This window comes from Gobio gobio (genome assembly GCF_949357685.1).
Source record: "Gobio gobio genome assembly, chromosome: 3".
Classification (NCBI taxonomy): domain Eukaryota; kingdom Metazoa; phylum Chordata; class Actinopteri; order Cypriniformes; family Gobionidae; genus Gobio; species Gobio gobio.
In genome coordinates this window covers 32,296,836-32,321,057 of record NC_137099.1, presented here as the reverse complement: position 1 = coordinate 32,321,057, position 24,222 = coordinate 32,296,836, and the positions used below count along the sequence as shown (strand labels likewise).

The 24,222-nt window shown below is 43.6% G+C and overlaps 1 protein-coding gene across 1 annotated transcript in view; it reads left to right on the top strand.

The window, feature by feature from the left end:
• Positions 1 to 24,222, top strand: part of LOC307123967 (radixin) — a 267,415-nt gene that overhangs the window by 125,821 nt on the left and 117,372 nt on the right. Inside the window, exon 6 of the mRNA XM_079812852.1 lies at positions 2,834 to 2,985. Coding sequence (XP_079668978.1) covers positions 2,834 to 2,985 — 152 coding nt within the window. The remainder of the gene's footprint in view (positions 1 to 2,833; positions 2,986 to 24,222) is intronic.

Genomic DNA, 24,222 nt, shown 5'->3' with positions numbered 1-24,222 from the left:
TATCTGTGTTATTGTGTCACGAGCATTGTTTCAAATGCCTCGTCCCACCTGTGCTTCGTGCAGAGATCCTCTGCTCAACGGGGATCGGCACATCATCTGCATGGCGTGTCTCGGCCGAGACCACGCCTTCGCTGCATTCTCCCAGGGCGGCTGCCCAGAGTGCGATGACATGGCACTGCAGACCCTGTGGGCTCGGCTTGCCATCTTGAGGACGATCCCTCTCCGTCTGCCCTCTCGATTGGACCGTGCAAGAAGAAGCGCCGCGATAAGAGACAGCTGGAGCCTCACAAGGAGCATACGCCGGACCTTTCCCCGCATGCCTCGCCATCTCCTGTTACCTTTCACACAGGAGAAACAGTGTCCCCCATCCACAGCAGGCTGTTCGGTCTCCTTCGGCGGACCGCAAAGGCAGGAATAAGAGGACGGCGATGACAGCCTGTCGCACGCTGCATCTGAGAGCGCGTGGTCGGACTCTGTCCCGGAGCCTGCTGGCCACCACAAGCGAAAGGGAAAATCTGGCATCCCAGACACAGTCTATGGGACCTGCATATATGGCCTATCAACGGCTATCAGGCAACCTTCCCGAAAAGATACTAAACACTATTTCAGAGGCTATAGCCCCCGCAACCAGGCGGCTTTATGCTATGAAATGGTCAGTCTTCTCAGACTGGTGTAATGCACGAAACCTGAACCGACAGTCATGTGAGGTGGCAGAAGTGCTTTATTTCTTGCAAGAGCTGATGGACACAGGTCAATCCCCCTTCACGCTCAAAGTATATGTGGCCGCAATAGCGGCGCATCACATCCAGGTGATGGGTCAGTCTCTGGGGAAATGCGAGCTTAAAGCACCTTTCACTTTTGCTTTTTTGCTGGCTTTAGCGTCCTGCATGCACTTTCAACGAGTGCATCCTGTCTAGAGTTTGGGCCTAACAACTCCCGAGTCGTACTCAAGCCAAGGCACAGTTATGTGCCTAAGGTGTTTTACACTCTGTTCAAAGCGCAAGTCAATTCGCTTTCAGCGCTGTTATATATAGACTAAGATTATATATAGAGCGTTCTTCGCCACTTCAGGCAGTCCGAACAGCTCTTTGACTGCTTCGGCGGCCGCACCAAAGGTAGTCCGGTCACAAAACAGAGATTGTCTAGATAGATAGTCTACGCTATCTCGTTGGCTTATCAGTCTAAGGATACCACTGGCTGATATTTGTGCGGCGGCAGGCTGGGCCTCACCGTCCACGTTTATCATATTCTATAATTTGGAGGTTCCCGCTTTACAAGTGGGTATTCTTTCCATATGACATATTGTGAAACACACCTATGTACTCACAAACAGACTAATCCATAAGCCCGATGATGTCCGGCTCCATTATACCTTCATATAAGGCCCGATATTTCCGGCCTACATAAAATTGTCTGGTTACCCTCTTCGAGGCCCACCACGGTTGGCTGTCAAAGGGTTCATTTTCTCTACACGGTGCTGTAGTTTCTACAAGCCTTATGTGGGAGATCTAGCACACATAGCGTTTTACATTGGGCCCCCTAGTGTGTGCTTCGTAATACGAGTGATTATCTCGAAAGGGAGCAACTCGATTATTAACATAACCTCGGTTCCCTGAGAGAAGGGAGCAAGTATTGCGAAGCCTGCCGTGCTCGCTCAGTGTGTCGCTTCAGTCGATTTGTAAACTGAGTTCCTATGGCGTGACACAGTCTTTTATAGACCCGTTATGCAAATTCAGGCGAACTGTTTGGGTGGGAGCATGGTAGCCACCTTATTGGTCCCCTCACTCAGTCGCCTCGCCATAGGTTCTTGCAGTTGCCGCAGCACAGCCAATCAGCGCGCTTATACGCTCTGCTAGGTCTGCTGTGCAGCTGCACTGTGTTTTACATGGATACATTTTAAGGATAAAATTCTGCTTCAATTCTCGAGGAACTAGGAGTCCCCCTAGCGTATGCTATGCAAAACTTACTCCCTTCTCTCAGGGAGTCGAGGTTATGTTAATAACCAAGTCGTTTTACAAATTTTCATCTGAGACAACTGGGATTCGCTGAAAATCTGCTGTTACTGGTGAATAGGGCCAAACCGACCGAACCGAATCTCCCGCCCTGGCCTTCATCCTCTGTCGTCGGCAGTACGTGCCCACCAATGAGTGTAAGTGGCCGTGGTTTCAGCACAGACAGCGGACACGCCCCTAGCGTTTGAGAGCAGAGAATACTGCTCATATTTTCAAGATTTTATTTACTTGCCGTTTTTTTTATCATCCAAATTTGGCTGGGTGGTTAACCACACATTTTTCTTTTGTGTGACAAACTCAGAACACATATTTAATATTGCTTTACACAGACTTTAACAACTAGTTGCTCAGTTTGGTTCTGTACACTGCGTAGATTTTTTGTAAATGCGGTTGTCACTACCTGCATTTTTCGGAAGTTAATTGGATTGTAGAATGCAGTTGTCACTCCTGTATATTACTGAACTGTGTGTGTACAGAACATGATTAAGCACTAAAAGGTGAAAAGGTGACAACTGAATTTAGCTGCATTGTGTACGTGGCCAGAGCTGTTATCTTATTATCAAAAGGAGACTGCCCCCATTTTAAATTTTTCCTCAATGAAAGGTTAAAATTTTGTGCATTTTTGAATGACAGATCAAAAGGATAAACAATGCAGATATATTTCTACAGCCTTCTAGGTCCTTCTTCTAGAATCATGTTACATCATCAGTTCTATATATCAGTTCAGATAACTCACACAAAACCACATATGAAGAAATAGGCCCAGATTAAACATGATGGTACTTTTGTTTTTGGTTAATTAAGCAATTTGTGCTGCCTAGGTAAAGGAAGCCATTTTGAATGATGAGATTTACTGTCCTCCGGAGACAGCAGTCCTACTGGCATCTTACTCTATTCAGGCCAAGTATGCTGACTACAACAGAGACATCCACAAGCCTGGTTATCTCACCAATGACAGGCTGCTACCACAGAGGTGAGCCATGCAAATCTTTCTGAAAGCCTTCTCAACAATATATAAGTTGAATCTCCTTCACCTTCTGGCCATAAATCACAAACATTTGTTCACAAGACTTTTGAGTACTGGATATTGTAGACTAGGTTTTTTGTTATAAAATTATGTAAAAAATAAAATAAAATAAAAAAAACCATAATCCTGCCCACTCATTCACATTAAACACTTATAAAAAAAAATGTGAAGACACTTTTTGTTTAGAAAGGCCAAATGCGTGGAGACGTGAGTAGTAATGAGGGATTATGATGTTAATTACACGAGATAAAGACCCTCCCCTAATGGGCCAATCAATGAGGAATGTGACTGATAGGGAACTACAAGAAAGAAAATTAGATATTTTTGTTTGTAGTTTATTTACAATACAGTTAATAATCAGAGGTGGAAAGTAACAAATTACATTTACTCGCGTTACTGTAATTGAGTCGTTTTTCTGTGTACTTTGCCAAAAAATAAAATGATAAAAGTTTGTTATTTTATTTGATTGCCACCGTTCTTGATAATATACAGTGGGGCAAAAAAGTATTTAGTCAGCCACCAATTGTGTAAGTTCTCCCACTTAAAAAGGATGACAGAAAAAACGAATGCAGCGTTAATTGTGTTAAATATTTAAATGCTTTAAACTGAAGAAAATTAATAGTGAATGCGCTGCTCCACTGCTGTACGTGTTCTGGTGAGAAGACATACAAGAAGCTGAGCTTGTGAGGCGCTTTAAAAAGCTGTTATATATTGGCGCTGTTATATATTGTTCATCCAAAGCATAACTGAACTATTTACATTTTATTTTGTTTATTTAAATTAAAAGTTATGTTCTGATTTATTATTCTCTATATTCATGTCGGCACAAATGATGTCTGACTTCGCCAGTCGGAGATCACTAAAAATAACATTAAAGGGGTGTGTGAACTTACAAGTATGTTGTCAGACACTATAATATGTTCTGGCCCCCTCATTGTTCACTGGAGTGATTAGATACTTAACAGACTATCGTTACTCAATGGCTGGCTGTCTAAGTTTTACATTTTTGGGGCAGACCTAGCCTGTTGAAAAGTGATTGTCCTCAACCCTCCAGTGGGTGGTACCACTCTTTTCTCTAGTAATATGGCACAAAGTCTTAGAGTTGGCCCTTGACTAACTGGGGCCCAGGTCAGGAAGCAAGACAGACTGGCTAAACCGACCATCTGCTAGCTATCACAGAAGTCAGATAAATCTCAACACAGAGAATCTTTCACGTAGATGTCATCATATAGAAACTGTTCCCCGATTAGTAAATAAAATTAAAAACTTTCAACCCCCATTTAAGGGTAAAATTTGTATTGATGTTCAACAAATAAAAAAACAAATAATAAAGCTCAGGTTGCTGAATATTAGATCCTTCAAAAAGCACTTATTGTAAATTATATGATTACAGATCATAACCTAGATATGCTGTGTTTGACAGAAACCTGGCTAAAAACAGACGATTATATTACTTTAAATGAGTCTAGCCCTGAAGATTACTGTTAAAAACAGGAGCCTTGTCTGAAAGGCAAAGGGGAGGTTTTGCTGTAATTTATAATAATATATTAGATAGTAAAAGTCTAGTTTCAAATTTAATTCTTTTGAAGTGATGGTGCTTTATGTAACACTATCTAGTGTAAATGCCAAATACCGTTTGACATTTGTACTGACTACTGTATACAGGCTTCCAGGGCACCAGAGGTTAGACTTTATCGAATAATTTGCTGATTTTCATAATGGAGTTAATAATGCCTGCAGATAATGTCCTAATTGTTGGTGATTTTAATATCCATGTAGATAATGAAAAAGACGCATTGGGATTGCCATTTACAGACATTCTAAACTCTACTGGAGTTAGACAACACATGTTAGGACACACTCATTGTAATCATACTTTAAATCTAAGATTGTCATATGGAATTGATATTGCTGGCGTTGAAATTTTGCAGCAGAGCGATGACATCTCAGATCATTATCTAGGCTTGTGTATATTCCATTTAGCCAAGGCTGCAAAACCTACTTCCTGTTACAAATATGGTAGAACTGTCACTTCTACCACTAAAGATTGCTTTTATAAATAATGATTGATTAGTTTCTACTCCTCTGCATACCAGATAGCTTAGAAGAACTCAATGTTGCAACAGAGACTCTTGACTCTCTCTTTTTCAGCACTTTAGACAGTTGCTCCTTTACATGCTACCCTTGGGAGATATTAATAGAAAGCATGATGTTAGTTTTCACTGTTACACTGATGATACTCAGCTCTATGTTTCTTCGCACACTTACAAAACTTACCAGTTCACAAAATTAAGGGAATGCATAGCTGATATAAAAATTTGGATGACTTGTAATTTTCTACTACTTAATTCTGAAAAAAACAAAACAGATATTCTAATTATTGGACCAAAAACCTGCACACATAATAACCTAGAATACTGTCTATAATTTGTTAGTGGCTGCACTGTCAAGTCTTCATCATCATTTGAGAGACACATTTATATCATCTGTAAAACCGCATTCTTCCATCTTAAAAGTATATCTAAACTACGACATTTGCTCTCAATGACAAATGCGGAAAAGTTAGTTTATGCGTTAATGACTTCAAGGCTAGATTATTGTAATGCTCTACTAGGTAGTTGTCCTACACGCTTAACCCTCAGGGTTCTACGGTATCGCTGGCAATACCACCTTGGTTTTTTTCTTACCAATGCGAAAGAGACTCAAAATACTCAGTCGATTTTGGACATATAGATAAGAGTTTTAAATCATTCAAAAATATGGAATGTCATCTTTTATTTGTGCACACTGACAGTAAAAACAAAATGTTGTGCTTTTTGCAAAATAAAGAAAACAAACATGATGTGTGATCTGCCGTCTCTCTCTTTATGAAGACCATAATGATACTCTGTAACTTAGCGAATACTTGTCACACAAACATGAGACATGTGTAAAGAAATGTTGAAATGTCAGGTTTTAAATAATGTACTGTAAGTCAAATCGTAAACAGATATTCTTTGTTTATGTAATCTGTTTGAAAAGAGATAGATGTCATTCGCGAGTCACCTCATTATCCGCTAATGCGGCCAGCAAAACCGTAAACCCCTTTGTTCAGACAAAGGAGCTTATCAATGATGATTCGCTCTGGTTTTAGACTCTTTTCATTGTTTCATTCCTTTGTTCTGACCCGGTTTAACATTCTCTCACTTTCCCTCTTACCATGTATAGGTTTTGTGTATGTATGTTTAAATTGTACGATAAGAAACTAACCTGAAATTATCTAAGAAATCATAATTTCACTCGTTAAACGAGCATAAGCCTTTTTCTGATGAAGAAATCCCAGATTAGCAGCACATATAAACGGTAACTACCAGAATAAATTATTCTGATCGTGGGTGAAGAAAACACCACTTTCAGCCTTAAATGCACACGTCTTTTCATGACGAAGAAATCTCAGATAAGCAGCATGAATTAACCTGCGTGACGAAGAAATCTCACTACAGTGTTTGTAATGGTGAACTGGGCGATGCTCCTCACTGATCAATGCCTTTTTATTATTATTCGTTAATTCATCGTATTCATATTAATGTGTCAAACGGCTCATATGAAACAATTGCGTCAAATTAGTGGTGTAAATTCTAGCCCAGCTAACTAGTAATTCACCATTGTCTGTGAAGTGATGTGCCGTTTTGATTTGTGAGTCATGACTGACCACGCTAGAGTTCTCAGTGCGTGCCCTTGGCGGGGCTTGAAAGTCTGCTCCCTTTCGAGTTGTGTTGTGGGCTGGCACTTGTCTCTTAGCAACGCATGACAACAGAATGTGTGAGCAGACACTTCTGATAATCTGATAGCAGCACACAGACCTGCGTGTAGTCAAAGCTTTTAAGCAAACCTACACGTATAAGCTAAAGCCCTTTACCTCAACTAAAGATGTTAGCACCACCCTAGACTTTGAGACCCTTTAAGGGACTTTGAATTGAACCATTGATGAGGGATCCAAAGCTCTGTGAAGCTCTGAATCAAACAAATCCATTGCATCGCAAATGATTCACTGATTTGAACCGCTCAAAGCGCCACAAGCCGGTGACCCCAAACTGGTCAGAACAGTAAGCGCAGCAAAAAAACGAATGAAGCACCTTTTAACAAACCCTTCACAAATGTTTTGTTGAAGGTGTAATCAATTAAAGACAATCAATGAACCATCTAAACATGAGGTTTCTTGTAAGGTGTATCAGTAAACTGTAGGACTCATTTTGTGAAATCTGGGCTAACCAGACAAGTAGGAGAATATTAAATATGTTTTATTTTATTTTTACTTACTTTTGTTTAGCCTGGATATCCCTATTCAGCTAAGTTGAATTTGATTCAATTTCAAATTTTATTAAATCAACTTTTCCATTTAGCTTTCCATTAGTTCTTCTAGAAGCTATACGGAAATTATCGTTTTACCTTTATTCCTCCTCTATTTTTATTGTATTTCATTTACTTACTTTTGTTTAGCCTTAATATCCCTATTCAGCTAAGTTGAATTTGATTTAGTTTCAAATTTAATTAAATCTACTTTTTCATTTATCTTTCCTTTAGTTCTTCTAGAAGCTATAATGATATTCTAATTCACCTTTATTCCTCCTCTATTTTTATTTTATTTCATTTACTTACCTTTGTTTAGCCTGAATATCCCTATTCAGCTAAGTATAAGATTTCATCAGATTTCATTTGCGCGTATTTCAGGTGATATTGCACATAATGCAGGTAATATTGCACACAGGTAGTATTATTAAATAGTAAAAAAGTAAAAACAGTAACTATTACACCATTGAACAGTAATAGCAGTGTGTATTTTGGTTAATGGTTCACTGGGAGCAGCTTTTATTGTACAGTCTAATAGCAGCAGGGAGAAAAGACCTTCTGTATCGCTCCCTCAGACACTTAGGATGTAACAGTCTGTTACTGAAGGAGCTGCTCAACGAGGTAACAGTTTCATACAGGGAGTGGGAGGCATTCTGCAGTAATGATGATAGTTTTGTTACCATCCTCCTTTCTCCCACCTCCTGTACAGTGTCCAGGGGAATCCCCAGGACTGAGCTGGCCTTCCTGATCAGCTTGTCTAGTCTCTTCATGTCTGCAGTAGAGATGCTGCTACTCCAGCAGACCACTCCATAGAATATGGCTGATGCCACAACAGAGTCAAAAAAGGTCTTCAGTAGCTCTCCCTGCACTCCAAAAGACCTTAGTCTCCTCAGCAGAAAGAGTCTGCTCTGCCCTTTCTTATAGATTGCCTCAGTGTTGTCAGTCCAGTCCAGTTTGTTGTTAAGGTGAACACCCAGGTATTTGTAAGAGTCCACTCTCACAATATCCTTTCCCTGAATGTTTACCAATGGAAGTGATGAAGTGTGTTTGTGCCTACGGAAATCCACCACCAGTTCTTTGGTTTTCCCCGCGTTTATCTGGAGGCAGCTCCGTTGGCACCAGTCCACAAAGTTCTGTATAAGTCCTCTGTACTCTCTGTCATCATCATTCATGATCAGACCGATGATGGTAGAGTCATCAGAGAACTTCTGTAGGTGACAGGTTGCTGAGCTAAACATAAAGTCTGCAGTGTAGATGGTGAAGAGAAACGGGGCAAGAACCGTTCCCTGCGTGGCTCCAGTGTTGCAGACAATCATGTCAGACTCACAGTCACGAGTCCTCACATACTGTGGTCGGTCTGTGAGGTAGTCCAGTATCCAGGCTGACAGATGATGGTCCACTCCCATATACACCATCTTATCCCTCAGGAGCACAGGTTGGATGGTGTTAAAAGCACTAGAGAAGTCAGAAAACATGACTCTCATAGTGCTCCCAGCCTTTTCCAGGTGTGAAGTAGCCCGATTTAGGAGGAAGATGACTGCGTCTTCCACTCCAATGCCAGGTTGGTAGGCAAACTGAAGTGGATCCATTGATGGGCTTACCAGAGGTCGGAGATGAGTGAGCACCAGCCTCTCCAATGTCTTCATCAGATGGGAGGTCAGTGCTACTGGTCGGTAGTCCCCAAAGTCTTTTGGGTGCGACGTCTTTGGAACAGGCACCACGCAGGATGTTTTCCATAGCTGTGGCACCTTCTCCAGCTTCAGGCTCAGGTCAAACATCTACAGCAATATGCCGCACAGCTGGTCTGCACAGGTCTTTAGTAGCCTGGAACTGATGCCGTCTGGGCCCATAGCCTTCCTCGCTTTGATCTTCCTGAGCTCCATTCTCACCTGGGCTTCTGTAAGGGGCAGTGTGTATTGGATGGAGTGTTGGCTGGAGGGACTCGGCAGGGGGGGTAAGTTAGGTGTGTTGGTATATTGACTGTGAGCTGATAGCAGTGCAGAGAGAGGTGGGGCTGGAGCTGCTTGCTGTGGAACCAGAGAAGGGGGGTTGCAGCAGGGGGTACTGGATTGGGGCAGGGGAGGGTAGCTGATCAAATCTGTTAAAGTATAGATTAAGATCATTCACCCACTGCTGGTCACCCTCAGCCTGAGAGCTGGGCTCCTTATGACCAGTGATGGTTTTGAGCCCCTTCCACACACTGCTGACATTGTTCTGCTGCAGTTGATCCTCCATCTTCCTCCTGTAGCATGCTTTTCCTTCCCTGATCTTCTTTCTAAGTTCTCTCTGGATAGTTTTCAGCTCTTCCTTGTTTCCCGATTTAAAAACCCTCTTCTTCTCTTTAAGGAGAGTCTTTATATCAGGGTTAATCCACGGTTTGTTGTTGGAAAAACACTGTACAATTCTGGTGGGTACAGTATTCTCCACACAGAAATTAATGTAGTCTGTAATACAGTCTGTTAAACTGTCAATATCCTCCACATGTGGATTGTATAATTCCTCCCACATAGTGGTTTCAAAACAGTCTTTCAGAGCCTCATCGGTCTCATCAGACCCTGTCGTCACTGTGCGGGAGGTAGCTGGTTGCCTGCATACAAGGGGTTTGTACACAGGTAGGAGATGAACCAGGTTGTGATCCGATCTTCCCAAGGGGGGGATGGGTGTTGATGTATAGGCCTCCTTTGAGTTTGCATAGAAATAATCCAGTGTTTTATTGTCTCTGGTGTGGCATGAAACATACTGAGTGAATGTGGGCAGAGTGGAGGGTGGAGGGGCATAATTAAAATCTCCAGAGATAATGAGAAGGGCATTTGGACTCTGTGTTAACAGTCTGTTAACAACAGTATGCAGGACATCGCATGCCGATTCCCCGTCAGCAGAGGGGGGAATATACGCAGCTATCGCGATAACATGCAAGAACTCCTTCGGCAGATAGTACGGTCTTATGCTAGCGGCTAACAGCTCAATGTCCTTACAGCAGATCTGCTCTTTAGTAGTGATGTGTTCAGTTTTACACCATCTATTATTCACAAACACTGCCAGTCCTCCTCCCTTTCTCTTACCGCTCTCCATCGTTCTGTCCACGCACAGTAACTCAAATCCATCCAGAGCCACGGTCGTGTCCGGTGTTCGCTTGGTTAGTCATGACTCCGTGAACAGCATGATGCTACACTCCCGGAATTCCCTCTGATGCCGGGTAAGAGCCGCTAGCTCGTCCATCTTGTTGGGTAGAGATCTTACATTTCCCATAACGATGGACAGGAGAGTTGGTCTATAGCGTCTCTTTTTATTCCGACACATAGCTCCAGCCCCGTTCCCCCGTTCTCTCCTTCTTAGCTCGCGGGGAATGTCCGGTTTTTCTTCTAGTAGCATCGGCGTGTTGCGGAATGCTAACAGCTGATCCCTGGTGTAAACAATAGGACCGTGGCTGTGAACAAAGTTTCCAGATGCGACTGTGAACAAAGTCCAAAAAAGCTGAAAAAGTAGAGCAAACTCTGTGGCTTTGTTTATGTCCATTGTGCAGTTTCCAAGTTTACACGCGTACACTTGAAAATAAAAAACACAAAGTGCCGGAACACTATAAAATAAATACAAAAAACACAAATTTAACGGGAGCTGCTGCCACAGGCTGCCACTTGGGCAGCGCCTAAGTATATATATATAGATATATAATTTGATTACATTTAAAATGTAATAAAATCTCCTTTTCTATTTATCTTTCCTTTAGTTCTTCTAGAGATATAATGAAATTCTAATTTTACCTTTATTCCTCCTCTATTTTTATTTAATTTAATTTACTTACTTTTGTGTAACCTGAATATCCCTATTCAGCTTAAGTTGAATCTAATTAAATTTCAAATTAATTACATCAGCTATTTACACAAGCTATAAGGAAATTCTTCTGTACCTTTACCTTATTTTTAGTCATCTTAAAGGGATCCCATGGTGTTAAGACTTGCATGACTTAATATAACATAAATTATGTCTCTTACTGAAATATGTAGTAGAAAACCCATGAAAGATCTACATTATTTAAAAGATCCATTATAAATTTGGACAATGGACAGCGCCATTTTGTTTGCGTTCTAGGTTGATGACGTAGAATGGTTGCACTCGGCAATCAACTGGCTCTACCCGTAGCTATTTTTAGCAAATTTTGATGTGCGTTCTCCCATCGGTCTCCCTGTGATGTCCGCTCTGAAATGCGTCTGAAAATGAACTCAGAACTCAGAGAAAACTTGCCACACAAACGCGAGAGATATGTCTTTATAAAGCTTGAAATGTCTACTTTTAAATGAAGTAATTTATATTAAAAAAATATATTATTTGTTTATGTAATCCGTATGAAAACAGCGAGAGGCACAGTTCCTCCAGCTGTGCCTCATTATCTTTAATGTGATCACACCCAAGCATGCGCAAAGTGATTCACATGCAAATCATCCACAAGGAAGGAGCGCAAACCTGAAAACGTTTGCAAAACAAAGACTCGTCTTCATCATTCTTATGCTTTTCGTCGAGTTCGGAAGACCGTGAGTTTACCTTGGATTTACCATGATTTTAACATGAGAATTTTTAAGGTAAAATATTTCTCCTCACTTATATTGGCGTTATTGATGCATAAACTTCACATAGGCTATTATTTGAACTATTGCCAGACTAAAATGTGTGAAATCAACGGAATAATGTTAAAATATGAAATAGGTAGGCAACCTTTCAATGCTAAATAAAGATACACGTACGGCATGGGGATATTTTTTTGCTCTATAATATTAAACACAGCATGATATAAAAGTAGGGTTGCCAACTGGCCCGTATTAGCCGGGACGTCCCGTTTATTGGGCCTAAATGTCCCGTACATGACTGTCCCGTTTATTGACGGCTACGCTGATGTAACCACTGATTAAAAGGCCGTTCATATGTTGCGTCTTTTACGCACTTAAGTTCGTTATTTTAAATGTAGATGCGTGGCAAGCGCGCTCAAATAGAGAGACTAATTAGTTTTCGTTCATCTAGCTCTGTCCCTGTTTGCACTTTTGCCCTGAATGTCTCTTTTGCACTGTATTTTTTTATCACTGCTCAATGTGTTGTTTTCATGTGCAAATCCAACTATAGGCTACACTACCGTTCAAAAGTTTCAGATTTTCTAATGTTTTCAACAAAAATTATTCTGCTTAACAAGGCTGCATTTGTTTGATCCAAAATACAGCAAAAACTGTAATATTAACAGTAATATTAAAATAATTGTTTTCTATTTGGATATATTTTCTGATTATTTCAGGATTATTTAATGAATAGAAAGTTCAAAACAACAGCATTTATCTGAAATAGAAATATATTGTAACATTATACACTACCATTCAAAAGTTTGGCCTGAGTAAGAGTTTAGTTTTTTTGTTGCTGTTTGGTTTTTTGAAAGAACTTAATACTTTTATTCACAAAGATGCCTCATATTGATAAAAAAACAGTAAAGACATTTATAATGTTACAAAATCTTTTTATTTCAAATGTTATTCTTTTGAACTTCCCTCTGGGTAAAATCTTTGATTTATCAAAGAATCCTGAAAAAAATACACAACTGTTTTCAACATTCATAATGATAAGAAATATTTGTTGAGCATATACCTGATGATATATCAAATCATCAGATTAGAATGATTTGTGAAGGATCATGTGACACTGAAGACTGTAGTAATGATGATAAATTCAGCTTTGACATCACAGGAATAAATTACACTTTACCATGTATTCACATAGAAAAAAAATATTTTAAATGGTAAAATTTACAAAAACTGAACCTGTCTGCTTAATAAAGCATGATCTGACCGTGAGTCTCAGCAGGAGTCATTCATCAGATGATCGCGGAAGATTTGGTTTCAGCTAAAAGTAAAAGTGCCTATTCAAGGGAGTTTGTCACTTATTTTGTTGTTGTGTTTTTCATTAAAAATAATAGGCTAATGAACCCATAATTCAAGCAACCCGCCACCGGATTTGCGCTAATTCAAAACCGAAAGTAAAATGTGCACGGCTGCCCAGAGCGCGCATTGTTTACTTTCGTCTGGCTCCCCAGCGCGAGCCTCCGCTCAGCTGACTGCTTGTGTGCCTTGACCAATTGGCACTCTGCGCTCGTGCGGACACGTCGAGTATAAACAAGGCTTTACGGACGAACTGTCAGTCATTAATGGTGTCATAGCATCTTATCCGATGGCGTTGGACAGTTTGTTTATCTCAGTCTACCAAGATCCAATCAAAATGTAGCAAACCTTTGTCCACTGTTATGGACAGAGAGTGGCCCGGCCATAAACCGGGCCCTGGAATGTGCTGTCCACTACATAGTCCTGTCATATTTGAAACAACGGGACGGTTTTGCAGCCTTTGCTACGTTAAGAATACATGATACTAGATAATGATCTGAGATGGCATCGCTCTGCTGCAGAATTTCAATGGTATTAACTAGGGATGCAACAATACAGTTAGTCCACGGTTCAATACATAACTCGGTTTTTAACTACAGTTTTCGGTTCGGTTCGGTTCTGATGGCTTGTCATGTCAGTTCCCTTACGAGAGTACTCTCGTATTGCGTTTTGCTAAAACGCTATGGGGGAATTCCTTTCCTCGAGATATTGAAGCAAATTTTTATCCAAAAATACCTTTTATACGCAGTGCAGCTGCACAACTCTCAGCAGGAAGCAGCTGCGTGCTGATTGGCTGTGCCGTTGCAACTGCAGCAACCTATAGCGAGACCTTGGGGCGGGACGGACCAATCAGGTCCTTCCAAACTCCCGCCACAAGGGGCAACATAATTTGCATAGCCTAGGGTATATAAGACCCACTCTCGCAAGGTTAGTCAGATTAATTCTTCTTCAGCGACTTGCAATCGTTGAGCTCCGGATCGAAGCCTGCCGTCGACACGCACCCAGCGGAACACGCAGCCTGAGGACGTCGGATTCTCCGCCTTCAGCCTGCCTTCCAGCTGCGCCATCCGGCACCATATCCTTTATACCTTCTGTTTTTCTAAAACATTCAAAAAGAGCCGAGACGTTGATACAAATGTCTCGTTCCTGCGCCTCGTGCAGAGGTTTCATCGCGGACGAGGATCGGCACATCATCTGCGTGTCATGTCTCGGACGAGACCACACGCAGGCTGCACTCAACCAGGGCGGCTGCCCTGAGTGCGACGAGCTGGCGCTGCAGACCCTTCGGGCTCGGCTCGCCAGCTTCGACTCGGATCCCGTCCCGTGCTCCCAGCCTCTAGAGCCACGGAAGAAAAAACGTCGCGACCAGAGGCCACCGGAGCGCTCTGACGAGCACACGCCGGGCATGTCCCCGCGTGCCTCGCCATCGCCCGTGTTGTTCGCCGACGAGCAGCACAGCTCCCCTCGCATGGCGGCTGCTGCTGTTTCGTTCGGCGGACCGGAGGAGGAAGAGGATGACAGCCTTTCCCTTGCTGCATCCGGGAGCGGGTGGTCGGACGCCGCCTCGGAGCACGCCACTTCGACGCGGACGGCTAGCGGCGTCATAACCTCAGTCGACTCTGAGCTTATGCGCTTGCTCACCAAGGCCGTGGACGACCTCGGCATTGACTGGTCTCAGCCCGAGGAGCCCACGAGAAGCCGTCTGGATGAGTGGTATTTCGAGAACCGCCGTCAACCTACCGCTCAAAGACCCGCTCCCTTCTTCCCAGAAGTCCACGAGGAGCTAACAAAATCGTGGAAGGCGCCATTTTCATCACGCGCCAGATCCTCTTTTTCTCCAGCGCTCTCGGTAGTCGATGGCGCTCAGAAAAAAGGATATCAAGCCCTTCCTCCCCTCGAGGAGGCTGTCGCTGCACACCTTTGCCCGCCCTCCGCCAGAGGATGGCAGTCAAAGACCGTGCACCCTTCCAAGGCCTGCCGCACTACGTCCAGCCTCGCCGGTCGAGCATTCGCCTCCGCCGGCCAGGCAGCGTCAGCGCTACACTCCATGGCGGTTCTTCAAGTCTTCCAGGCCAAACTCCTCCGTTCCCTGGACGAGTCTGTTCCTGATAACGAGGCTCTGAAGGATCTGCGCGGCGCCACTGACTTGGCCCTGCGCGCCACCAAGGCCAATGCTCAGGCGATCGGCAGATGCATGGCCAGCCTGACGGTGTTGGAGCGCCATTTATGGCTTAACTTAACGGAGATGAAGGACGCGGACAAGACCGCTTTCCTGGACGCGCCCATTTCGCCTTCAGGATTGTTTGGTTCCGCCGTGGTTGGGTTCACAGAGCGCTTCACTGAGGCACAGAAAACTTCGCAGGCAATGCGACATTTCCTGCCCAAGCGTTCCAGCTCCTCCGCTAGCCGTCAAGCTAAGGCTGGACCAGCCCAGCCCGCCAAGGCGCCGCCTTCAGCTCGCCAGCCTCACGCGGCTTCCAAGCCCGGTCAGCGTTCCCGCTCTACGAGCCGCAGCAGACCGCCGGAGCGTCGAGGTCCACGACCCAGCAATGTGTCGAAACCTGAGCCTCCGAAGCCGTCCTAGCCAGAGGTATGAAGAGAAGGCGGATAGTGCCCGCTTCGGCCGGTGCACCGCCTCGCTCTCTTCCAAAACGTTCCCCAGCTCCCTTCAAGGCGGCTGGGAACGCCACATTCACAGCCAACGAGCCCGCAAGCAAGCGTGCTCGCCTGTACACAAACGCCGTTTTCACGGCGACCCATATGAGTCACAAAAAGAGCTTTTTCTCTGTAGGCAGTGTGCCAGCATTAAAGCATGTACCCCTACACTCAAGCACTCCCCCATGTTCCCCAGCCCCCTGCACTCAGGTGGCTGGAAACATTATTCTCACAGTCAACGAGCCCGCACTCAAGCGCGCTCGCCTGTACACAAGCACCAATCCTCTATGTCCCCCGGCCCCCTGCACTCAGGCGGCGGGAAACAATTCCCTCATAAGCGCCAGCTTAGCGCAAGGTTATCGGGCCACCGAGTCCCTGTTACTCAGCGACTCGCCCCACAGATTAATTCAGCCCCTGGCTTCGAAGGCCGAGGCCTGGCGGGCCATTCCCGGCATTTCGAAATGGGTGTTGAACATAATAGAACGAGGTTACTCGCTACAGTTTGCTCGCAGACCACCGCGCTTTCGCGCCGTGGAAGAGACAACGGTGAGAAGCGACAAAAGTCACGTGCTTCGAACCGAGATATCAAAACTGTTAATAAAGGGAGCGGTAGAAGCCGTACACCCCTCACAGAGCGAGTCAGGCTTTTACAGCCGTTACTTCCTTGTACCAAAAAAGGACGGTGGTCTAAGACCCATCCTAGATCTCAGACATCTGAACAAAGCCCTTATGAAGCGCCCGTTCAGAATGTTGAGAATGAAACAAATCCTCGCGCACATTCGCCCGGGAGATTGGTTTTTCACTGTGGATCTAGAGGATGCCTATTTTCACATACAAATAGCCCCCCATCACAGGCCATTCTTGAGATTCGCCTTCGAGGGGAAAGCATACCAATACAAGGTGCTACCTTTTGGTCTATCTCTAGCCCCTCGCACGTTTACAAAGTGCATGGAAGCGGCGCTAACCCCGCTGAGGCTTCGGGGAATGAGAATTCTCAACTATCTCGACGACTGGCTCATAATAGCTCAGTCAGAGATACAGTTATTAAACCACAGATCTTGGCTTCTCAACCATTTACAATGCTTGGGACTCAGAATCAATGTGGCAAAGAGTTTATTGTCTCCCACACAGAAAGTTTCGTTTCTGGGAACAGTATTGGACTCAATGCAGATGAGCGGGCGGCTGACGTCACAGCGCGCGCTCTCTGTTCGGAACCGAGCGGTTTCCCTCAGGTCCGGTGCACACATTCCTCTCAAACACTTTCAGAGGATGTTGGGTTTCATGGCCTCGGCGGCGCCAGTTCTCAGACTGGGTCTGTTGCGCATGCGCCCCCTACAGCACTGGCTGAATCGCCGCGTTCCAGCTCACGCATGGCTTTCGGGCCGATTGCAAATCAAGGTAGACCACAGCTGTGTGTTAGCTCTGGCTCCTTGGAAAAATCCCGTCTGGTACAAGACGGGCGTGAGTTTGGGCACTGTTACGAAGTGGAAAGTTATCTCGACAGATGCATCCAACCTAGGTTGGGGAGCCCTTCACGAGGGCAGGCCGATCTCCGGTCTCTGGTCAGACTCGGAGAAGAGCCTTCATATAAACTGTCTAGAGATGAAAGCGGTCACGATATCGCTAAGAGCTTTCCTTCCGTACATAAAATACCACCATGTCCTGATCCGAACGGACAGCAGGTCGGTGGTAGCCTATATAAATCGCCAAGGCGGTCTGAGATCTATCGATCTGCACTCAATGGCGGAAGAAGCCCTAATATGGGCAGAGCACAATCTGAGCTCGCTGAGAGCGACTCACGTGCCAGGCATTCTGAATTTGGGTCCGGACATGCTGTCCAGGGGCAAAGTGTCCCCGGCAGAGTGGTCTCTTCACCCAAATATAATTCAGATAATTTGGGGCAAGTTTGGAGAGGCAAAAGTGGATCTTTTCGCCTCAAAAGACAATGCTCAATGCCGAATATATTTCTCCAAGCGCGAGGATGCGTTGGCCCACGAATGGCCCAACCTTCCTCTTTATGCGTTTCCCCCAATCTCAATGTTACCTCAGGTCATAGAGAGGATCAGGGAGAGCAAATGCGCTGTGCTTTTAATAGCCCCGCTTTGGAGAAATCAACCTTGGTTCTCACTGCTGAGTCAGATGTCAGATGCAGCTCCGTGGCCGATCCCGCTGAGGAGAGATCTTCTCATGCAGGCGGAACGGCAGATCTGGCATCCCCGTCCCGATCTATGGGCGCTTCATGTTTGGCCCATCAACGGGTACATGAGAACCTTTCTGAAAGCATAATGAACACTATTACTGAAGCTAGAGCCCCCACTACTAGGCGGCTCTATTCAGGCAAATGGTCAGTCTTTTCAGACTGGTGTAAAGCGCGAAGTCTGACCCCACATGATTGTGCAGTGTCAGAGGTGCTTACATTTTTACAAGAGCTTCTGGACGCGGGTCGTTCCCCCTCCACGCTCAAAGTTTATGTGGCTGCTATAGCAGCGTATCACATTAAAGTGAACGGACTGTCACTAGGAAAGAGCGATCTCATTGTTCGCTTCCTTAAAGGGGCTAGAAGGCTTCACCCACCTCGTCCCCCTTCAGTCCCTATATGGGACCTGTCCACGGTCCTAGATGCCATGAAGAGCTCTGCATTTGAGCCTCTGCATTCTGTGAGCTTAAAGCTCCTGTCACTAAAGACCGCTTTTCTGCTAGCGATTGCATCAGTTAAGCGAGTGGGTGATCTGCACGCGCTCTCTGTGAGCGCCTCGTGTCTGGAATTTGGGCCAAACGACTCCAAAGTCGTCCTCAAACCAAGACATGGATATGTACCTAAAGTGCTTTCAACTCCGTTCAGAGCACAGGTTATTTCACTTTCGGCACTTTCATCACAGTCAGATGAAATAGATGCTAATTTGCTCTGTCCTGTCAGAGCGCTGAGAATATACATAGAGCGTTCCGCTGTTTACAGGCAAACTGAACAGCTCTTTGTATGCTTTGGCGGACGCACCCGAGGGTGCGCGGTTACAAAGCAGACCCTGTCACGGTGGATAGTGGATGCTATCTCACTGGCCTATGAGTCTAAAGATCTCGGCTGCCCTTTGGGCATTAAAGCCCATTCTACTAGAGGCATGGCCTCTTCGTGGGCTTGGTCTACTGGCATTTCTCTGAATGATATCTGTGCGGCGGCAGGCTGGGCCTCCCCGTCCACTTTTATCAGATTCTATAATTTAGATGTTCCGGCTTTACAAGCTGGGCTTCTTGCTGTATGAACAGATTAACCCCTTGAGGCTCGATAAGTCCGGCCTGGGTTTAATATTGTATAAGTCATAAGCATATTCCTTACGGCCCGAAGTGTCTGGCCACTCTTTATTCCTGACCCGATTATGTCCGGTCTATACTTATTGCACGAATATCGTGTTCATTCTCATGAGGGCCCGACTCAGGTCTGGCCCATTCTGAATTATTGATATCATACTACAGGCCCACCTAGGTTGGCCTGGGTTTGGTGTCGTCGGCTTTAGAGCCGTTAAGCAAGCACGGCGTTTTGCATTGGTCCCCCATAGCGTTTTAGCAAAACGCAATACGAGAGTACTCTCGTAAGGGAACGTTTCGGTTACTAACGTAACCTCGGTTCCCTAAGATGAGGGAACGAGTATTGCGTTTTGCTTGCCGTGCTTGCTCACTTGCTCAGGAGTCGCTTCAGTCGATTAACCTGACTAACCTTGCGAGAGTGGGTCTTATATACCCTAGGCTATGCAAATTATGTTGCCCCTTGTGGCGGGAGTTTGGAAGGACCTGATTGGTCCGTCCCGCCCCAAGGTCTCGCTATAGGTTGCTGCAGTTGCAACGGCACAGCCAATCAGCACGCAGCTGCTTCCTGCTGAGAGTTGTGCAGCTGCACTGCGTATAAAAGGTATTTTTGGATAAAAATTTGCTTCAATATCTCGAGGAAAGGAATTCCCCCATAGCGTTTTAGCAAAACGCAATACTCGTTCCCTCATCTTAGGGAACCGAGGTTACGTTAGTAACCGAAACGTTTTTTGCTATTCTATTCTTAGGTGACAGGAACAGCAAGATGTTAAGGAGAAAAAAAGTATATTTGTTTATTACAATACTCTTTCTTTATTTTACTTAAAAGAATTGAATAACCCTACTTAAACTTAAAACTTTACTTAAAAAAAACCCTTGTACACATTCCTAGTGTATTGTATAAAATAAAATAAATATATATTTATATAAAGTATATAAAGATTTACACTGGCAGCTCAGAGCTGTACAGCAGTATGAAATTTAATGAATAAATGTAAAAATAAAACACTACATAGACTTCACTATAAAATATACATTGATTCTTATTAAAGCTACTGTATTAAAGTTCTTCAGTCAAGAGCAGTGAGTGATTTTCTCTTTGTCTTTTGTTGTTGTATTAACATTAAAGGGATAGTTCACTCAAAAATGAAAATTCTGTCATCGAGAAATTAATACAGGTTTGGAACAACATTAGAGTGAGTAAATAATGACATAATTTTAGAGGTGAACTGTCCCTTTAAGGACAGCGTGTTCACTATAGGCTGCGGTATTGTCAATTTAAGACCTGCGTGCATCTAATATACAGACACGCTGATTTTACTTTCACTTTAGACATAACCGACTGTGTTTATGTTAACCTTGTGTGTATTTGACAGTATTAGCGCAGTAAGACTACTTAGTCCAGTAATCACGTGTTTGACAGGCTTTTAGTGCGTGCGCTCGGAGAAGCGCATGTTATAACAGTGCAAATGCACGCGAATGAAGGCTTTAAAACGGATGCAAATAATGAACTTTCGTGATTGTGAATAACTATAGTGTTCCGTGAGTATAACTCTACCACTAACGTGTGATGTGAATGTATGTCGCGTTGTTCAGTAGTGGGATGGAGGCAAATCATAGAATTTGAAGAAAAATAATTAATTAAATGCAAAACCGGAAAAACCGCAATTCACAAGCGCGTATTGAACCGTGAATGCCGTACCGAACGGTTCAATATTATATTGAGAATTGTGGCATCCCTAGTATTAACATTTATTCCATGTGACAATATTAAGCTTAAAGTATGATTACAGCGATGAGTGGGTCAAAACTCACCCAATAGAGTTTAGAATGTCTCTAAATGCCAATCCCAATGCATCTTTTTCATTATCTACATGGATATTAAAATCACCAACAATTATTACTTTATCTGCAGCCAGTACTAACTCTGATTGAAAATCACCCATATTATTTGATAAAGTCTGTATGGTGCCCTTGGGGCCTGTATACAGTAGCCAGCACAAATGTCATACAGGATTTATAATTTACACTACATAATAGGGGTGTGAACCTACACTGGTCTCACGGTTTGATAACGATTATCATGCCATCGATTCAGTCCAATTCGATATCACGATGCATCACAATGCATTGACGATGCACTGGATCCTCATGTATACAATTTTGTCAGTCAGATATATGAACTGAACCTTTAATTTTACCAGCTCAAAGAAAACACGCTTCTTGAATGTATCAAACAAAACTCAAGTCTGAGCACAGAAGACAACAGGAGCGTTTAGAACAAATACACAAAATACTAAAAGCCACTTCAGGAGGTGGTCTGCGCTCAATACAGTCAAAACTACAGTCTAAATGCATCTGGTTGTTGAAACCACATATGTAAATTTTACTACTCGCAACAATGCTAAACATTTTTATGTGTGAGCGTGTTATATATGACATAGCCAGATATGACGGCGCTACTGAAGCACACATCGCCACAGACGAGCAGCTGCGTATCTCTTCGTCAAGCTAGCGCACAAACTACCGAAAGTAAAGTTGCAGGTGCTTATACAATCATATTCATTAAAAGTAAAGAAACTGAATGATCTGACCAGTGCTGTTGCCGCGCGCTCTCCTATTGCGGTCTTTGATTTCTATTGGAGAAATAGGAGAACGCGCGGCTCATTGGTGTTCAATAAAATGCAGCTCATATCTGTTGTTTTCGGTGAAGTGAACTCCAATAAATCTGCATATAGTGCAGGAAATGTAGATCAGATTTATATTCGTTTTGCGGAGATAGATTTATGTGCCCAAGTGTAAATTAAATTGTTTTGATACATCAGATAGCTTTGATTTACACACAGCGCGTGTGTTCTCCAGGTCATGCTTACCAGGGTTGTTCATAAAAGCCGAAATATGCCCAGATGTCTGCTTTTAAAGTAGTTGGAGCATTTTAATTACTCTCACTCGCATCTCGCCTCCCTCTGCCATTGTATGCTACCGCGACAACGCACGTACATGACAAATGACGTCAGAAAAGAATCAGTACATTAGAATCGGTTATGGTCTATTACTGAACCGATACCGAATCGTCCTCGTCTGCATCGCGATGCATCGAAGAAACGATTAATTTCGACACCCCTACTACATAACTTTACGTAAAGCACCAAAACTTCAAAGGAATTACATTTTAAACTAGACTTCTGAGTAATACTGAAGATATTACTATAAATTACAGCAACACCTCCCCCTTTGCCTTTCAGACGCGGCTCGTGTTTATAACAGTAATCTTGGGGGGTGAACTCATTTAAAGTTATGTAATCGTCAGGTTTTAGCCAGGTTTCTGTCAAACACAGCACATCTAGGTTATGATCTGTAATCATATCGTTAACAATAAGCGCTTTTGAGGAAAGGGATCGAATATTCAGCAGCCTGAGCTTTATCATTCGATCATCTGTGTTATATCTCTTTTTTATTTGTTGAACATCAATAAAAAAAATTCCCTTAAATGGGTTTGAGAGATTTTTGTATTTACTAATTCAGGGAGCAGACACAGTCTCTATGTGATAATATTTAGGTGAAAGACTCCCTATGTGCTGGGATTTATCTGACTTCTTTGACGTGAGACGGTTAAGGTCGGTTAAGCCAGTCAAATTACTAGATAGAAGAGCGGCACCATCCAAGGAAGGGTGGATGCCATCTTTTTTTTAACAAGTAAGGTCTGTACAGCCGATTCAAATTCTGTTGCATTATTTTCCTGTTTAACACTGTGAAGCTGCTTTGAAACAATCTGCATTGTAAAAAGCGCTATATAAATAAAGGTGACTTGACTTGACTTGACTTGAACGCTGCATCTGAGAGAGGGCTGTTATGCTCTGGGAATGAAGAAACTTGGCAGTATGAAAGCATGTTGGCACCAATATGGAATGCCAAAAGTGCCAAAATCTGCATACGTTTTTTTCTTCTCTCACTACCCTCAATGGTGGGGCGGCAATGCCACTGGCAGGCCACCTCTGTCCTGCAAGTCTACGGAAGGCCAAAGCACTCAAAATGCAGGAGGGTAGTTCTGAGCCGGGTTGATGCAGGAACTGTGCACTGTGACTACCGTGATTAAAGTCACAGCGCAGGCCCTCGGCCAGCAGAAGGTTAAATCTTTGCAGATTGCGAGATGTCGTCAAAGTGCGGTTTCTCGAAGCTCCCATCTCACAATGTGGCCTTTTCGGCGACACTGTCAAGGACAGTGCCCAGTCCTCCGCAGTTCAGAAGCAGGCTGTGGGAATCAAGAGCTTGCCCCGACGTGCTACCAGAGTCACTCATGGGCTGCCCCTCAGTCTGCTTGTCACATGGTGACTGGTCCGTACAGACATCACTGCGACCATTGCGTAGATCAACAGACAAGGTGGTCTACGCTCCTGCCACATGTTGAGTTGAAGCTGTCGTTGAAGACAGTACTTCTGACTGCTGTAACGACTGAGACAAATCAGACACATAATTACTTGTTGCTGTAAATGCTTTAAATGATTTATGCTTAGTAACGAACCTTCCCCCAAAAGAGCCAATAAAGCAGGAAAGGTCTCATTTACCAGGGCTACCATCAGATAAGACTTGGTTTATGGCTTGAAAGAATGTGACAAACAAGGGCTATAGGAAAACCCATAACCCTTAAACAGACTTTCCTGCATTAATTTATAGAAGAACTGTTCTATAAATGAACATACACCCCTGAACATTGTGTGTATTGTTAGTACTATCTCATGTAGTGTTTTTTTCATATGGTATTTTGTTTTTTTGCATGTTTTATGATAGAACCTGCAGTTAATGTCATCTTAGATATACCTTGTTTGGTGTCTACGGAGTTGTACTTTGAATATCTGAATGATTGTGGATATAATATGTTGATACCTGTGCAACATATTAGTACCACAAGAATCTATAATAGTTTATTCATCAGCAACCACTACAGTTACATATGCAAATGATCTGCTTGAGACAAAGAATCGTAAAACTT